The sequence below is a fragment of the Aulostomus chinensis genome, chromosome 1, assembly GCF_037954235.1.
Source record: "Aulostomus chinensis isolate RoL2024-O1b breed Wild chromosome 1, RoL_Achi_v1.0, whole genome shotgun sequence".
NCBI classification, from domain to species: domain Eukaryota; kingdom Metazoa; phylum Chordata; class Actinopteri; order Syngnathiformes; family Aulostomidae; genus Aulostomus; species Aulostomus chinensis.
This window is the reverse complement of record NC_141320.1, coordinates 62,041,154-62,056,610: the sequence shown is the minus strand read 5'-3', so window position 1 is coordinate 62,056,610 and position 15,457 is coordinate 62,041,154. Positions and strand designations below refer to the sequence as shown.

Sequence of the window (15,457 nt, the reverse complement as noted above, 5' to 3'; positions counted from 1 at the left end):
GTGGTACAAATCCTTCAATTCAGAATTTCAACACTTGATCCATCATTACTGCAAAAGCTTCTGTTTAAACTATGATTGTTTAAACGATGTGTACATCGATATTAAACTTAACTATGCACTTCACCACAGAATCTCAAGCTTCATCTCAAGTACATGAACAAACATGTCACGCTACCAAGATATGACCAAAGTCATTCAGTCTTATATTGAGCTCTGAATGAGTTGGATTGCTGGTGAAAAATGTCAGTTTCAATTAAATGCATGTATTTTAATATAAACAATGAATACCATAGAATTGAATATAGTTTTACTTCAAGCACCAAATACATTAACTTTTAGGCCTTCAAGTCATATTCATTGAATAAAATTCATATAATGGCATAAACTTAATATGGTTACAAAATGTAGTAATATTAACGATTAAGATGAGGGTGAAAAATAAAATTTGCAGTCCTTTCAAGAAGGTTTTTTTTGGGGTTTTTTTTAAATGGGATTTTGTAAAAGAAACCAAAAGGTAATAGCCATGTATATTCTGCCCTCTGCTGGACACTTTGCGTAGGACACATCACTTATGCTGTTCTGCCAACAGGCCCCCCCAATGCATTCGCACGCCCACACACTTATCTGCAGACACAAGGAGGCGTGTGTGTGTTTGTTTGTGCGCCTGTGTGATTAACGCTCTCCATTTTCACATTTCTTGCTAATTAGCAGCAGCTTGTAACTCTTGCTGACAGGTATTTTATTTAGCATGTGTCAATACATGCCATAATTACACATATCATTTCCATGTTTGTGGTTAGTAAAGTACAGGGGCTCTGCTTATTTAGACTGTTCATTTGAAATTATTACGCCTTCTTATTTGATGAAAACAGGAAACACTTTTCAGTGTGATGTGGCACTCCGTGATCCAATCAGGCACTGAAAAAAAATGTCACTCTGTTTCGTGTATTTACTCAATACAACAGGGCATACAAAGAGTTTGTGTTCCATGTGAACATGAACACAACATACTTCACCATTGATGCTCTGGAGACTAAACTATGAACCAGTTTTGGAGATTGATTAGCCTTCTGATAGTACAGGAAATGTGATTTCACTCTCAATGCACTGCAGCTAGGCTATCAAACTGGAGCTGGTATCCTTGCAATAGTACCAGATGTGTTTCCCTGTTCTACACAATTCCATCAGGCTCTTTGAAAACACTCACCTCCACTCAAATAGCGACGCTTTCTGTCTCACGAGCTGGAAAGCGGCAAAAGCTGACACAGACACCCACCTTTTTATAGCACCTATTTACCTTGGGATGATGTTGCCAAGTAACATCTAGAGGGTGTGTGTGTGCGCGCGCAGGGGCTTCATGAGTGGGTGGCTGTGTACATTTATCTTCTTGCCAATGTTTGTTAGTGATGGATGTTTCAAGGTGCCATTATGGGCTCTGAGAGTGGCTTTTTAACAGCAGTTGTGTGAATTATTTCAAGTCTGCAGACACCAGCATGCATGAAAACCAATCAGGATGCAAAAACTACAACCAGAGCACCACACCTCACGTCTCCCCTCCGCCTGCCAGTGTGAGCCGCTTAACTGATACATGTACCACAATAATCCCTTCTTAGCAACCAGGATTACTATTAATTCAAGAGGAGCCTTTTATCAATATTTGGCCGTGCAGTCATCGTTCACTCTGTTTAGGGCAGCTTTACTCAGCTTTTTGCCAGTTGACGGAAAGTAAGTGCATTAATTCAATAGATTGTAAAGATTGGGGGGGGGGGGGCAAATGGAGTCTACATCAGAAATCTATGAGGAGGCAATTATGAGCATTCAACAAATCTATGACAACAGAGTGATAGTTGCCTTTCTATGAAAGACTGTCCCAGAGTCGCCAGAGAGAGTGTGTGTGTGTGTGTGTGTGAAACTTCTCCCAAAACTTGATCAATTTGTGTCCATAAGAAAACAAAAAAAAAAAAAATAAATAAATAAACAAACAGGGCAGCAGGGAGGTTCTGGGTTTGAGTCCTGGCTCAAGCACAGGATCTTTCTAGTGAGTCTGCATGTTCTCCCTGTTCCTGTGTGGGTTCTCTGGCCTCCCACAGTCCAAAGACATCAAGAGGGGACGAGGCTGATTGATACTCTAAATTGACCGTAGGTGTGACTGTGAGAGTGAATGGTTGTCTGTCTATATGTGTTGGGTCTGCGGTGGACTGGTGAGCCGTCCAGGGTGAACCCCACCTCTCGCCCGAAGGCTGCTGGGATAGGCTCCAGAATGTTATTTATTAGCCCGTACAAATTTTTTTTTTTTAAAATTCAGAGCAAAAGAGCAGAAGAAAATAGCAAACAACTCAACACCACCGAGAGCAACAAAGAAGCACTTACAAGTGTTCAACAATTACCACAGACACTCAACAGGTAGCAATCATGGACAGAAGAATATCAAAGTTTTAAAGTCAAACTTCCGCCACCTGGCCTCGAACTTGATTCACCTGTAGAGGAATCCACCATCATGACCACTCGACTGTCATTGTAACAACGCGACGAGTGTAAAGTACCGCATAGTGTAAGTAGTACAATAACAGCTCTGGCTGATTATTAGTTAAACAACCGCCACAAAAGAAGAAGAATTTAAAACATTCTTTCTCTCACCAGGGCTGAGGGCTCCCATCACCGGGTTACTAGCCTGTAGCTGCTAGCTAGCCCATTTCGTCAAGGTAAACCGCTCCAGTGCCGACCAGTCTTTTGGACATTGAAACCATTCCGCGGTTGCAGGGTCTTAAATCCAATCGGTCCTCCAGATTATTGCTGTCCAACTTGTTCCCCGGAATATTATGAAGATAGTCCATTTCCTTTCTTCACTTTCTCAAGTTCGCCGGTGTTAGCCAGGGACAGTCTTCCGTCATTGTGTCCATGATTACAACTCTAATATTCGCGCCGGATAACCGTACAGCCAATCAGCTGTCAATGATGAAACGACGCATGACGGTGAGCTCTGAGCATGCGCAGTTAATCCCCCCTCTCCCCAAATCCAACACAAATTGCGATGTTCAGAAACGGCGAACCGCACATTCACTCGGCTCTGTATTTCTTTTTCAAAACTTCTTTTAATATTATGAATAGAAAATTCTTTTAAACATACATCAGGACAGAACAAAACATGATGCCTGGGAGACAGAGCACAATTTCGAAGTAAATCCGTTCACAATAATGTTGAATAAAGAGCACAAATTCGTGGTTTCTATCTCCATTTTTAGGCTATTGTGTCCATGTCTGGATTATTTTTTTCACAAATTAAGAAAGATGTATTATCATGATAAAAATTGTATTTATGAATATGGAATTTTGCAAGTCACAGGATTGAGAAAATAATAAAGTACTGATCTGCTGTCTTGTCAAAAACAACAACAAGGTGAAGGACAGTCCCATGATGGAACTACCACACGATGTTTGTGCACTACTTTGGCAAGAATCTTACGAAACAAAGTACAATTTCACTATTTTGTGAATATATGTCCTTTATTTCTGTTGTTCCAAAGTCAAAATACAACTGCAAGCACTTTCTCAGCTCTCCACAGCTCGGACAACCTCCTAACAATTCAAAAACATTCCTTCTAAGCCAATCTGCTGTGTTTTGTTTTTTTTTCCTTGAAACTCCAATACTTGCATGCAGGAATGTACCAAGAGCCCATTATGCTCTGTTCCACTGCTATGCTGATCCAAGATTAGCCCGAGGGCATGAGCACATGACAACCTCAGAATGAGCTAAAAGACACAAACCCACCTCACTCTGCACAGAGCAAATTCTCTGCGGCTTAATAATCCTGGCCAACTGTGTGCTGGGCAATAAATAATGAACAAACGCAGAGTAAATTATGTATTTTGTGTATGGGGGGGGGGGGGTAAAGAGGAAAGTAAAAGGGAAACAGACGTCAGTGTGCGCTGCAACTTTGAAACGGTCTTTGGAATATGAGATCAACCTGCTGCTCAAGGACATGAAATCCAGCAGAACAGGTACCTTGATCTGTAAAAATGTAACACTCATGCTGCAGGTGTTTAAGGAACACACAAACCTTCCTAGGAAGGAGAAAAAAAATCATGTGCTGTCAATCCTCCGAAAAGCCAGAGGAAAAATATATCCCTTTCTCGTCTCTATGCACACACTGCACAGCTGAATATAGTTTTTAACAATCCTCTATTAAAACCCTTTTACCAACTAAAAATTCAAATTTACATGAAGACCAGCCTTAGTTTTTCAGCTACAGTGCTGTAATCTTCTATTAAACTATTCCAGGAAGAGCATAGGCTTCCGGTGCACCTTGTGCTCCCTCAATGCTCAGTACAATCTCAGGCCATGTAGCAAATTCAGGATATCCTGAACGAGGGCTGACCCTCTGCTTCACTTCCTCTCCTGAAGTAACCTCAGTGGGCGGCGAGGAGGAGGGGGTAACAGTGGAAACCTGCACCCTCAGAGACAGGGTGATTGATTAACAGCTGTAGTTCATGATGAATACGGATCTCTTGAAAATAAAACTACTGTCATGTATTAATAAAATTGGAGAGCTGGGAATGAGTGTAATCCCATTTTAATCCCAAAAGTGAGGGAAAGGGAGTTGTGGAGGCTCCGTGACATGAGAAGACTTTAGCTCCACCTAGTGGTTTCAGGCCCCATTGTGGTAAGCATTTGCGTCATCTGGCTTCCTCGATCCGTGGAAATGCGGGCTCGCCCCCTCAAAACGTCGTTAAGCAGAACGAAGCCAAAGACGGAAATTACGATTGTTGCGCTTCAAAATAAAACAAACAACCAGCTCACCACGCTTCAGTCACGAGAACAGCTTCCATACATTTAAGATGCCGAGGAGGTGGTGAAATCAATAAGATACACAGATGAATACTGTTGATATCAATCAATGATATCAAATAGTCTTTCAGGAGAAAGTGAAGTTGAGACTAACAAGTGCTCAGACAGCCAAAGGGTCTCTTCACGTCAACTTCATCACTTCAACCCATTCAGAAAAAAACTGTGCTTGTTACAAATTTTAAATGAAAAAATAAAACAACAACAACAACAAAACAAAACAGCTGTCCAACGAGATTTGATGCAATAAGAATTACACTAGCCAGGGGTTAACAAGATAAAACTGAATCTGCAAAGCCTGACTAAAACAGCAGCATAAGATACATTTACAGATGAAACACATTAATGTACAAAGTAATATGCTGTAATGATCACACCTCTGCCATTATTAAAAAACATAAGGCTTACACATTTCAGAACAAATGAGACATACTATTTGGCAGGTCTGAATACTACTACTACTACTACTGCTGCTGCTAATAATAATAATAATAATAATAATAATAATAATAATAATAATAATAACAATGATAATAATCATTATTATAATAGTGTTTCTAACGTATAAATGCTTATTTTACTTTGAAATCTTAAACAGGAAGTTGGAGTTTTCAGGACTACCTTCTCCCCGTCGGTCCAACCTTTAACAACAACGCTGTTGATCGAGACGACAGCGCTCCGCCATCGGTCCAATCGCTGTAATCGTATTTTTCTTTTAAGAAAAGAGGACAATCACTTGAAAGGGTTTAACACCTATTTATTGTAAAACTAACGGAAGTCCGATTTTCCACTCGTCTTCTCGGCAGGCTTGCCACTCAGCCGAACCTCTCCGGAATGGACCCAGCGAGTCGATACCAAGTGGTGAGTCGGATCAAAACACCCGAGGTGGCTGGGCCTGCCCGTCACGGGAAACCATGTCTCACAATTTCTAATTTAGAAGGACTTAAATCATATTTTTAAACACACACTTTATTACGATCTTATAATATATATATATATATTTTTTTGCTTTCAATTTCATATTCCAGGGAGGGGTTTTTTTTGTGTGTAAACGTTAGCACTTCCGCATCGTCTAGGCTAGGCTAACCCCACCTAGCTAACGAAGATTAATTTCGTAGGCCTTTAAAGTTACGAGCGTCTTTAGAAAGAATTTTAACTATTTTCAACACGCCGAGCGTGCAAATGCGCTAAATAACGGCTCATGTTACGATGTTTACTTATAAATACGTTCAACTGCACGGCTTGTGGTGTTAGCTGGGCATTTGTGACAGATACTTCAATAGTTACGAGATTAACGGACTTCCTGGGAGAGGATTGATGTGAAAACGGTTGATGACGAAATCAGTCGGAACGAGCTTTTCTAGTTTGTATTTATTAGACTGCCGACACGTTACCACAACTATGTGTATTCAACTTTCTATTTATGATTTTCACATTTTCCTCATACTTAATGATATTGTTAAGTTGAAAAGATGTGACATTCTTTGTTTCCTAAACATTCTGAAAAACCCACGCTTGAGTCGAACTGGGCCAACAGGAATATGAGCCCTCCGTGGATCCTGATCAGCCCATATTATAGTTACTAAGGGAAAACTGGGTTATTGCTCTAGTAATGAGACATTCTCTGATGCAAATGTCAAGTACACATATACTTGTATCAATATTTAGTGAAGTACTCGATTACTGCACGCTGCTGGAGGAATGTTATGGCTGTCGAAGCTGCTTCTTAATCTCCCGGCCAAGGCTACGCTTTATCTCCCTGCGTGTTTTTTACGTCACTGACATTTGAATCTGCAGAGTTTTCTATCCGGGCCGTCTAAGGTGGTGGGCCACTCCTCCACCAACCAGCCCCTAAAACCTTCTCACCCCCCCCCCCCCCCCCCCCCTCTGCTCTCTCTAGAACGCTCAGGTGTGTGAAGCTGCTCCATGTTGACCTGCATGGGTTTTGGGTGTGTGTGAGTGTATATTTGGACACAGGAGGAGGCTTGTGGCTATGTTGTTAAGATCTTATGTAATCCCCTGTGTGTGTGTGTGTGTGTGTGTGTGTGTGTGTGTGTGTGTGTGTGTGTGTGTTGGAGGGGATGAGCGAGCTCTGCTCTGTCCTTGATTCTCAGCCAGCAGTCAGCCGCTCATTCACTCCCTCGCTAACTCGCTCGCTCACTCCTCAGAGACGGAGCCGCTGGATTCCCCAGATGTTTTGTGTGGTTAGATGACACATTGTGGTTGTGACTCTTTCCTGAAATATGCGGAGTTAATTGAGCTCTCGTGTTGGTGCACGAGTTGTGACGGGTGTTTGCAACGAGATTTGCCACCAATTCTCTCTTTATCTCCTCTGGTGGATGAGTTGAACTTGTGCGGCGGCATTGTGAGGAGACACTTGTGGGCCACAGTCAGCCGCCTGATTAGTCTGCGGCTTGCACGCATGTGTAATTCTTACATGACGTCGAGCTGAAGGACAAGTATATGCTTGTGAAGGTCAGTCGTTGCTTCAGTGTCATTTTACTGTTGTTGTGGAGACGTGGAGCTCTGCTGTGGTTTCAGAAGGCGTTCGGCTGTGGGGGGGGGGGGCACTCTTCACTGATTTAATGTGTCCTCTATTGACATACCCATGTAGCCCCCTCACCATAACAAACACACACACACACCCTGTCTGTGCAAACTGTTTGTAGCATTCTGGTGAGGTCAAACAGTGCTGCACAAACAGGAGCAGCCGTGATACTCTTTTGCTACGATTGCATTCTTATCATGTGTGCACCTCCAGGATGGTTAGGAATGGTTTTGTATTTTGGGGAGAAGCTTTATAGAAACCCCCCCCTCCCACACACACACACACACACACACAAAATAGAAACAAAAATTAACTAATTTTGTTTTTATGCAAACAAAAGTGAAAATAGAGCTGCCCCAATTCATTGATTAGCTGAACAAACGAAAAATTAATCTGCAATTATTTTGATAATCTGTTAATCTCTCCGGTCTTTTCAAGCAAAAATGTTCAATCTGCTGGTTCTAGATTCTTCTACATCAGGATATGCAGCTTGTCACGCTTGGAAACTGTGGTTTTCACATGGACTATGTTATGATTGGACTAAACAAGCGATTGATAAACCGTGGCGATGGGTGCCTGAGGTGAGGAGTTTCTGTAAATACACGGTGGTAACGCACATTCTGGTCCTCCCCTTCAGCTTCACAATGAAGAAGACTCCAGCAATCAGCAGCCATGCACATCCGCCTCAGCCCAGGCTGGAACGTTCCAGGACCAGAGCCAGTCACAGGCTGGCCCAGCGCCGGCATCAGTAGAATCCTCAAGATCGAGGACTCAGGAGGAGGCTGAGGCACCTCCGCCGCCCTACGCCTCCATTGATCTGGGAGCAACCGCCTCTGCACCTGGTACATCTGATTAGATGATCCACACGAGTATTTTTAGCTCTTTGTAGACCTCAAAGCTCCTTCCGCAGAGCTGAGAGAAGGAGCCAGGCTTATTTTTCCAGAATGTGGTTTTCTGCTTCCAAAAATGGCAGCAGGACTACGTCTTCTGACAGTTCCGTGGCAGCGATTCCTCCTGAGTCAGTGCTGATTTCCATGACACCGCCGCCACATTATTGCCAGCTACTTGGCAAGATCCTGTCACCATTGCTCTCTTCCTTTATAAACCCACCTCCTCCCTCCCTCCTCTGTCCTTCCCACAGAGACCAGTTTCCAAGGTGACTTCCCAGTGCCTCCACCATACAGCGTTGCCACCTCACTGCCCACGTACGATGAAGCAGAGAAGGCAAAGGCCGCCGCCATGGCTGCCTCCACTGTGGAGGTGATGCCACGGGTGAGGACACACACACAGACACACACGAACATATTTGAACTGAACACTCCAAGTTTAGTCACATCATTTCAGCTGGGTGGTGTTGCTCCGCCCCCAACACAAAACGAATGATAGTCATTAGTCATCGACGGTTAACAACAAGATCAAAAGACATGAATAGTGCCATTAATTAGAGGGAGGTGAAGTGTACTTTATAAGTTGTGTATTTGACCTGTGTGTGTGTGTGTGTGTGTGTGTGTGTGTAGGATGATGAATTTCCTCCTAGAGATGATTTCAGCGATGCGGATCAGCTGCGAGTCGGGAATGACGGAATCTTCATGTTGGCCTTTTTCAGTAAGGAACATGTCTGCCGCCACACAACGGCACTGATCTTGTTTTGTCATTGAACTTTTGTGTGCATGTGTGACGATGACTCATTCTAATTAATTCTGAAAGAATCTCCTAAAACTCATCGATCAGACCCCTTGATTGTTATTTTGGTCACATCCTCCTTTACGCAGCCTGTTCAACGCGGGTTGAACACGCTTTCAACAGGCGGCGCTGTTCTGCATAAACGGTACGGACACGAGGGGTGTGTGTGTGTGTGTGTGGGGGGGGGGGGTGTCCAAGTTGCCCAAATTGCCTTGGCAATAACCAGACTATGGAGGCACTATTAGAGCCGTGTTGCAGGTGGAGCTGCAATGGAGTGTGTGTGTGCAAACGGAACAGCGTGGGCGGCGGGCCAGGTCTGTGACGTTTGATGACACGCATCTGTGCGACGGTGGAAATATAACCAATCATTTTCTGAGTTGTTCAACGCAGGGATCGACCGATATGGATTTTTCAGGGCCGATACGATACCGATTATTAATAACCAAGCCAAACCGATAGCTGATACGTATAACCGATATCTATTTGCAGTAAACATGAAAATTTTGGTGTCAAAATTTACAGAAACACACCTGGGATTAGAATGAATACAGTATACTGTTTGTTTACACTGAAAAAATGGCCTTAACTTTTTGTAAAATAACATGAACACATAATTAACATAATAACATGAACCCATAATCTTAATTGAAATGCCCTTTAATTATATTAAAAGAAAGTGCAGGGGCCTTCTGGGAGCATTTCTTAAAACTCACTCAAATGAATAAATAAATAAATAAATAAAATAGCTCCCTAAATTTTTGAAAAAATGTTCCTCCCATGCTGACATTGTCTTTGCAGGTATTGCAGACTGCCTTTCCTGGGGTTGGCCGTGTGAAATACTGCCATACTGTACTTTTCACCCGCTTCTTTGGTCCATCCATCTGTAACGAGGATTTAGAGAAAGAGAGACCAAAAAAAGAGTGAGAATTAAAAAAGAGAAAATATATCTTCAATTATGAGAGCAAAACTGTCTGTTAAACTTCCACTACACTGCATAATAGTCTTAATGATAGCCTACATTATTAACATTTAATTAATGATGTCTTATGTTGTCTCCCTCTCAGGTAGGATACATCTGATCCAGCCTGATTAAGACCAAACAATAAAGAGGGTGGCCAGAACCTTGGATCACTGCATTCATTTTATAGATATAATAGTTACTTTTTAGATTAAAATTTTACATAAAACAGCACGAGTAAATAAAGACACAACTTTCGGTGCTCACCAGAGTTTCTCACTTATAGTTCCTTATTTATTATTATATTTATTTATTTAGAGAAATGAATTCATATTCGGAATCTCAGAACATTAAATGCACACTGTTGTGCTTCGAACTGTATGTCATGTTACAGAAGAATAAGGCACTTGGCAATTGTAAATGCAAACAATATAGGCTACTGTACACACGTGGGTCCAAGACGCGACGGTAAATGTATTGATTGAAAAAACTCGACGTGTGCTCTCTGCTTGACTCATTGAAATGGCCCATCATTTCCCTGGACTTTACGAGTGACCGGCAAAAAGACGAATATTTAACATCTCTTTTGTGGGATCATTGTGTCGTGACAGCATGAGCACTGAGGGAGAGGCGACTAGAAACAAACTAGGACACGTTAGCGTGTGGTGTTAAACTTACAGGCTGTAATCGCCTCGGGTGTTGTTGATTGACAAACCAGGAGCCGCCCCACGGGCTGAGACACGTTAGGAGATTAATTATTCCCACAAAGTCATGATAACCGTAAGTTCTCCTATGATTATTGTGCGTCTGGCTCCAGCTCTAAAGCGGCCGGTCGTGTCAATGATAATGTAGCGGTGAGCCATCACTAAATAGCCTACCCCGTGTTGAAGTTGTGAAAAGTTGAATCTCAACAGACAAACTGCAGGTTTTCCTCCCTTATACTTGCTACAGCCTACCTATGTCATATTTTTATTTCATGAAGCAAGGGACTTCAGGTCATCTTCACTCACATCTTTTTATCTTTTCATCTTTTTTTTTTTTTTGTCGTGAGTGATGCCAGTCCTATCTCGCAAAGCCGTACGCTTGATGTGACTAGACAAGTAGGGTGGTGAAATGTCGACTCTGGGCCTGCATGTTATCACTAATATTGATCAAGGCTGTGGTATTTTTAAAACTTCATTGTAAAGGGCTTTGAAACTTCGACTGACACTGCCTTACCTTTTCTGCTGGAGCAGCCACCGGAGCAGTCGTCTGTTTCTCCTCTGTGTCTGTGGCACTGCATGTAGAGGCTTCAGTGTTGATTGATTGGCTGTCACCGGCTCACTTGTGCCAAGTAGCCAATCAGTGAGGGATGTGGGCGGGACGGCTGCATCAGAGCCGAAGGAGCGCATTTTAAAATACATTAATTTTAGCGGTTATCAGTGGAAAAAACGGCCGATCGCAAAAATACAGAATATCAGCCGATATTATCAACCCTAACGCATACGACTGTTTTGGTCCAGTTTAATATGCATGGCACTGTTGAATGACACTTAACATGATAAACTTACATAATTTGATCCCTTTATTTTATTCCTTCCACGACACAAAAAATATTACGATGATTATTATGGTTTAATGTCTGTTGAGCAAATGTTTCTCATGTCTTTGTTCTTCCTCTATGATTTTCACCCTTTTTTATTTCAGTGGCCGTCTCTGAACTGACCAGTTATGTGCCACTGTGAAAAAAATTGAATCGCAGTGACAACACGAGTGTTCAGAGTGAGGAATTTTAGCTGATGTGAGATTTTGTCTCCCCCTAGTGGCCTTCTTGTTCAACTGGATCGGGTTCTGCTTGTCCTTCTGTCTAACCAACACCATTGCAGGACGCTACGGAGCCATTTGTGGCTTTGGCCTCTCACTTATCAAGTGGATTCTCATTGTCAGGGTTTGTACTTCGGCTCAGTTCTTAGTTTCCATGAAAAGTGTCTAAAAATATGCTACCAATCTGAACAAAAGTATTGGTGGTTGCAGTTCTCCGACTACTTCACCGGCTACTTCAACGGTCAGTACTGGCTCTGGTGGATCTTCCTGCTGCTTGGTGAGTATTCACTGCGTTGTGTATATTTTCTGATTCAAGCTTCCTTTTCTCTGCTTTGATGGAAAAAAACCAACAAAATGATGTGTAACCATTGAGATGACTAATGCCCCCCCCCCCCCCCCCCCCCAGGTCTCCTGCTCTTCTTCAGGGGTTTCGTCAACTACCTAAAAGTGCGCAACATGTCAGAGAACATGGCCACTTCACATCGAACACGCCTCTTCTTCCTCTATTAAAAAGGTAAACTCAACATCCACTGCTCCGACGCCGTCTCTGCAGGACCTTACCTGCCTCCTTCCCTCAGGTTTCCACGCCATCACCATTCCGTTCCAATGTGAAGATCCTTCTCTCGCCCTCAAATGACCTGACCGGAGAGTTCTGCAGTGAAGAGAGGGGAAAGGGAAGAAAAGAAGAAGAGAGGGAGTATTAACGAGATTGAGTCTGATTTCCTCCTTTTGTTTTTGATTTTCCTTTGATTCAGTGCTCTGTTTACTCGTGAGCTCTTGTAAACAGACGTACACACACCCATCACATACACACTGTGTGGTCTCTGGAGAGTGTTGAGATACACAAACCATCATCACACTGAGGGAAATGCTAACAAGTCTTACATAGATTCAAAAAAACCAAACTCCATGTCAGTAAAGTTGCGATGCAGCTTCACGTGTGGAGGGAAACTCCGCCTCAGTCTTCTGCCTGCTACAAAGGTCAGTTCAAGGAAGGGACTTTGAGCGAGTCTTACTACTTTAACGTGGAGCTCCCGGAGCCCTCACATGCAGTGTGAGCGTGTCCATCTTCATTCACATCTGAGCCTCGCATATGTGCACCACTATGCCATACATATGCAGATCACATATCACACAAACTCTCAGCAGAACAACAGATAAACCGCCAGGTCAGACAACTCCGGACCAGTTTGTAGGGCTCCAGAAAAAGATGCCAGTTTTAATGGTCTCTGAGGAACTGGAGTGGAATGATCAACAATCTCTTGATACAGGCACAAAAAGTGTTCGATGTAAAGATGTGCATGGGTCCTGGCAGCCATCTTGCTTCCACCTCCAGGTAGTCGGGATGCACCATACCGGGTTGTTTTGTTAATATTTTATGTTATTCTGGCCGATACTTCAGGATATATTCACATTTCGTACTTACTGAAGAAAAAAAAGAAGTCAAAACTGTGACTGAATAAGTTTTTAATTCCAAAACATTTGTGAAAAGCCTATAAATCATATTTACCACATCGAGAGTGAGCCGTGTTGCTAATCGATGTCCATATTTATGACATGTCGATATTATTGTGTATCCCAACTAAAGGGACCTAAATGGCTCTGGACTGAATTTACAAGAAGTCTCCAGGACTTCACCAAGTAAAGGTGGACATTCCTCCAGTTCTACTTCTATGCATGCAGAAGGAATCAGGACTATGTCACGGGTCAGTCCAGCGTGCCACGACGCCATCATCTCACCAGCATCATTGGCTGCTGCTTGTTTATATCCATGTTTGAGAATGACACCTTAAAAAAATGTCTTTCTCTCTCCCACCTTGAAAAAAAAGTACGGAATCAGCGGTGCTGCGACGCCATTGGCTCGATTGGCTCAATCTTCCCGCCGCCCTCAGTGTTTCAACACTCTGTGTCCTTTCTGCTTGAATCAAAGAAAAATGAAAAAGAATGTTTCCAGTATGCCTGCTTAGCAACAGACGGGGACATAAAAACTCAATTTCTCTTTCAATTTACTCAATTCATCTCCCAGCGATGTTAGCTACAGAGGCTAATCAGAGAACTGGAGAATGCAGTGTTTTGGGGGGCCTCCCGGGCTCCTCTAAAGGGTCAGCGAGGCCCCGGGCCGGCTGGCGGGACTGTGAAACTGCGACTGAGCATTTTCTGCCCGGTGCAGGCTGGAGTCGAACTCTTCAAGAGTCTTATGCAATTCTTTGTATTTACATCCTTGAATTGTGAATGTAAAGTGGTGTAATGATGAAATAGCTTTAGTCGACTAGTTTAGCTGAGCGTATCAGACACGAGGAGGAGCCTCGACACACTTTTAATGACCGAGAGGAAAAAAAACCAACACATTTTACCAACAAAATAAATTAAATCAGCAATAGACGCGATTAGAACATGAATGCATGTTGTGCATGATTTTCAAGCAACCAATCACAGACCTCTCTGGGATTTTTTTCCTTCGTTTTGGAAAGTTTTGGTGTTGGTGGACGAACACCTTTTTAATGACGAATGCTCGGGGGGGGTGTGTGTGTGTGTGTGTGGTGGTTGGGGGGGGGGGGTGTCCAGTGTGATAGAACCCCGGCTTGATGAAGGAAACATGAATTTTTATCAAGCAGAAATGAAAATGTACATACCAGCTTTTGCCAATTCATAATATTTGCACTTTGAAGAGTTGTGTACAGTTTAATTTGTGAATCTTCTTAACTTGAGAGCGAGAGAGATCGAGTGAGAGAGCAAAAGATGGAGACAGAGAGAGAGAAATAGCCATCTGTTTTTCAACTGGAATTCTTAATCATCCAAATTTGCCTTTTTTTTTTCCTTTGCACTTTTCTAAATTCATGTTATTTTGTGTCTTAAACTGTGACAGCTTAAGTTTTGCCAAAAATTTTTTTTCCTGGGGCGGGGAGAATCATCCCACTCAAGCCTCCTTAAGAGATATCAAGGAACAAACAATAGATCCACCTGTTTGCGTGCGAGTGTGTGTGTGTGCGTGCGCACGTGTGTGTTGGGGGGTAAATACAAAGTACATGGCTTTGTTTGTAAATAAATGAACATGAGAATAAGATGGCAGCCAAACCTATTTTATTTTGTTTTGTCAAGCATAACCCCTATAACATTCTCATTAAATGTAACTGGAATTAAAGATGACATGATGATGACTTGCAAAAAATACACCAATAAAAGTCTCAAAGCCTGCCAGGAAAGTTTGGTTGGACTCATTTTGGTTCTCCGAAGGATTTTTCTGATCGTTGTGTTACCATGGTTACGCTCCACTGGCATCATCCCACAGCGTGAAGCAGAGTTAGCTCGTCCGACATGCACAGTGGAGTGAATGTAAACAGAACAGAAGCTGATAGAAGGCGAGAATGTGGTGTGACAGATGGAAAGATGTTTTACGGAATTCCTTCCACCGGTTTTGGAAAACCCTGGAAAATTTTTTGAAAAAAGCATGGAAAAGTTTTTGAAATATACTGAAAGCCCCAAAAAAATCAAAGGAAAAATACCAGAAATGTGCATTGCTGACACCTAAGAGAGTTAGAACATATTTTGCTGACGAAGAAAATGTGACACGCTTTTCAAGTCGTAAACAACTAACTTGAAATTAATTTTAGTTCAATACACA

The 15,457-nt window shown here is 42.6% G+C and overlaps 2 protein-coding genes across 3 annotated transcripts in view; one reads left to right on the top strand and one right to left on the bottom strand.

Annotated features, from left to right (window-relative positions):
* LOC147272631 (gamma-aminobutyric acid receptor subunit alpha-5-like) overlaps nucleotides 1-2,894 on the bottom strand; it is an 81,093-nt gene extending 78,199 nt beyond the window's left edge. For both annotated transcript variants that reach the window (XM_086198568.1, XM_086198587.1), the window contains exon 1: nucleotides 2,638-2,894. In XM_086198568.1, the coding sequence (XP_086054694.1) occupies nucleotides 2,638-2,656 (19 nt within the window). In that variant the 5' untranslated portion in view covers nucleotides 2,657-2,894. The remainder of the gene's footprint in view (nucleotides 1-2,637) is intronic.
* A 2,568-nt stretch (nucleotides 2,895-5,462) lies between these two features.
* Nucleotides 5,463-15,030, top strand: ndfip2 (Nedd4 family interacting protein 2). Its single transcript, XM_086198488.1, has 8 exons — nucleotides 5,463-5,704; nucleotides 8,029-8,233; nucleotides 8,533-8,663; nucleotides 8,909-8,996; nucleotides 11,835-11,959; nucleotides 12,046-12,112; nucleotides 12,242-12,349; nucleotides 12,414-15,030. Exons 1-7 carry the CDS (start codon nucleotides 5,678-5,680, stop codon nucleotides 12,343-12,345), a joined length of 747 nt encoding a protein of 248 aa, XP_086054614.1. The 5' UTR covers nucleotides 5,463-5,677; the 3' UTR covers nucleotides 12,346-12,349; nucleotides 12,414-15,030.
* The last annotated feature ends 427 nt before the right edge of the window (nucleotides 15,031-15,457 follow it).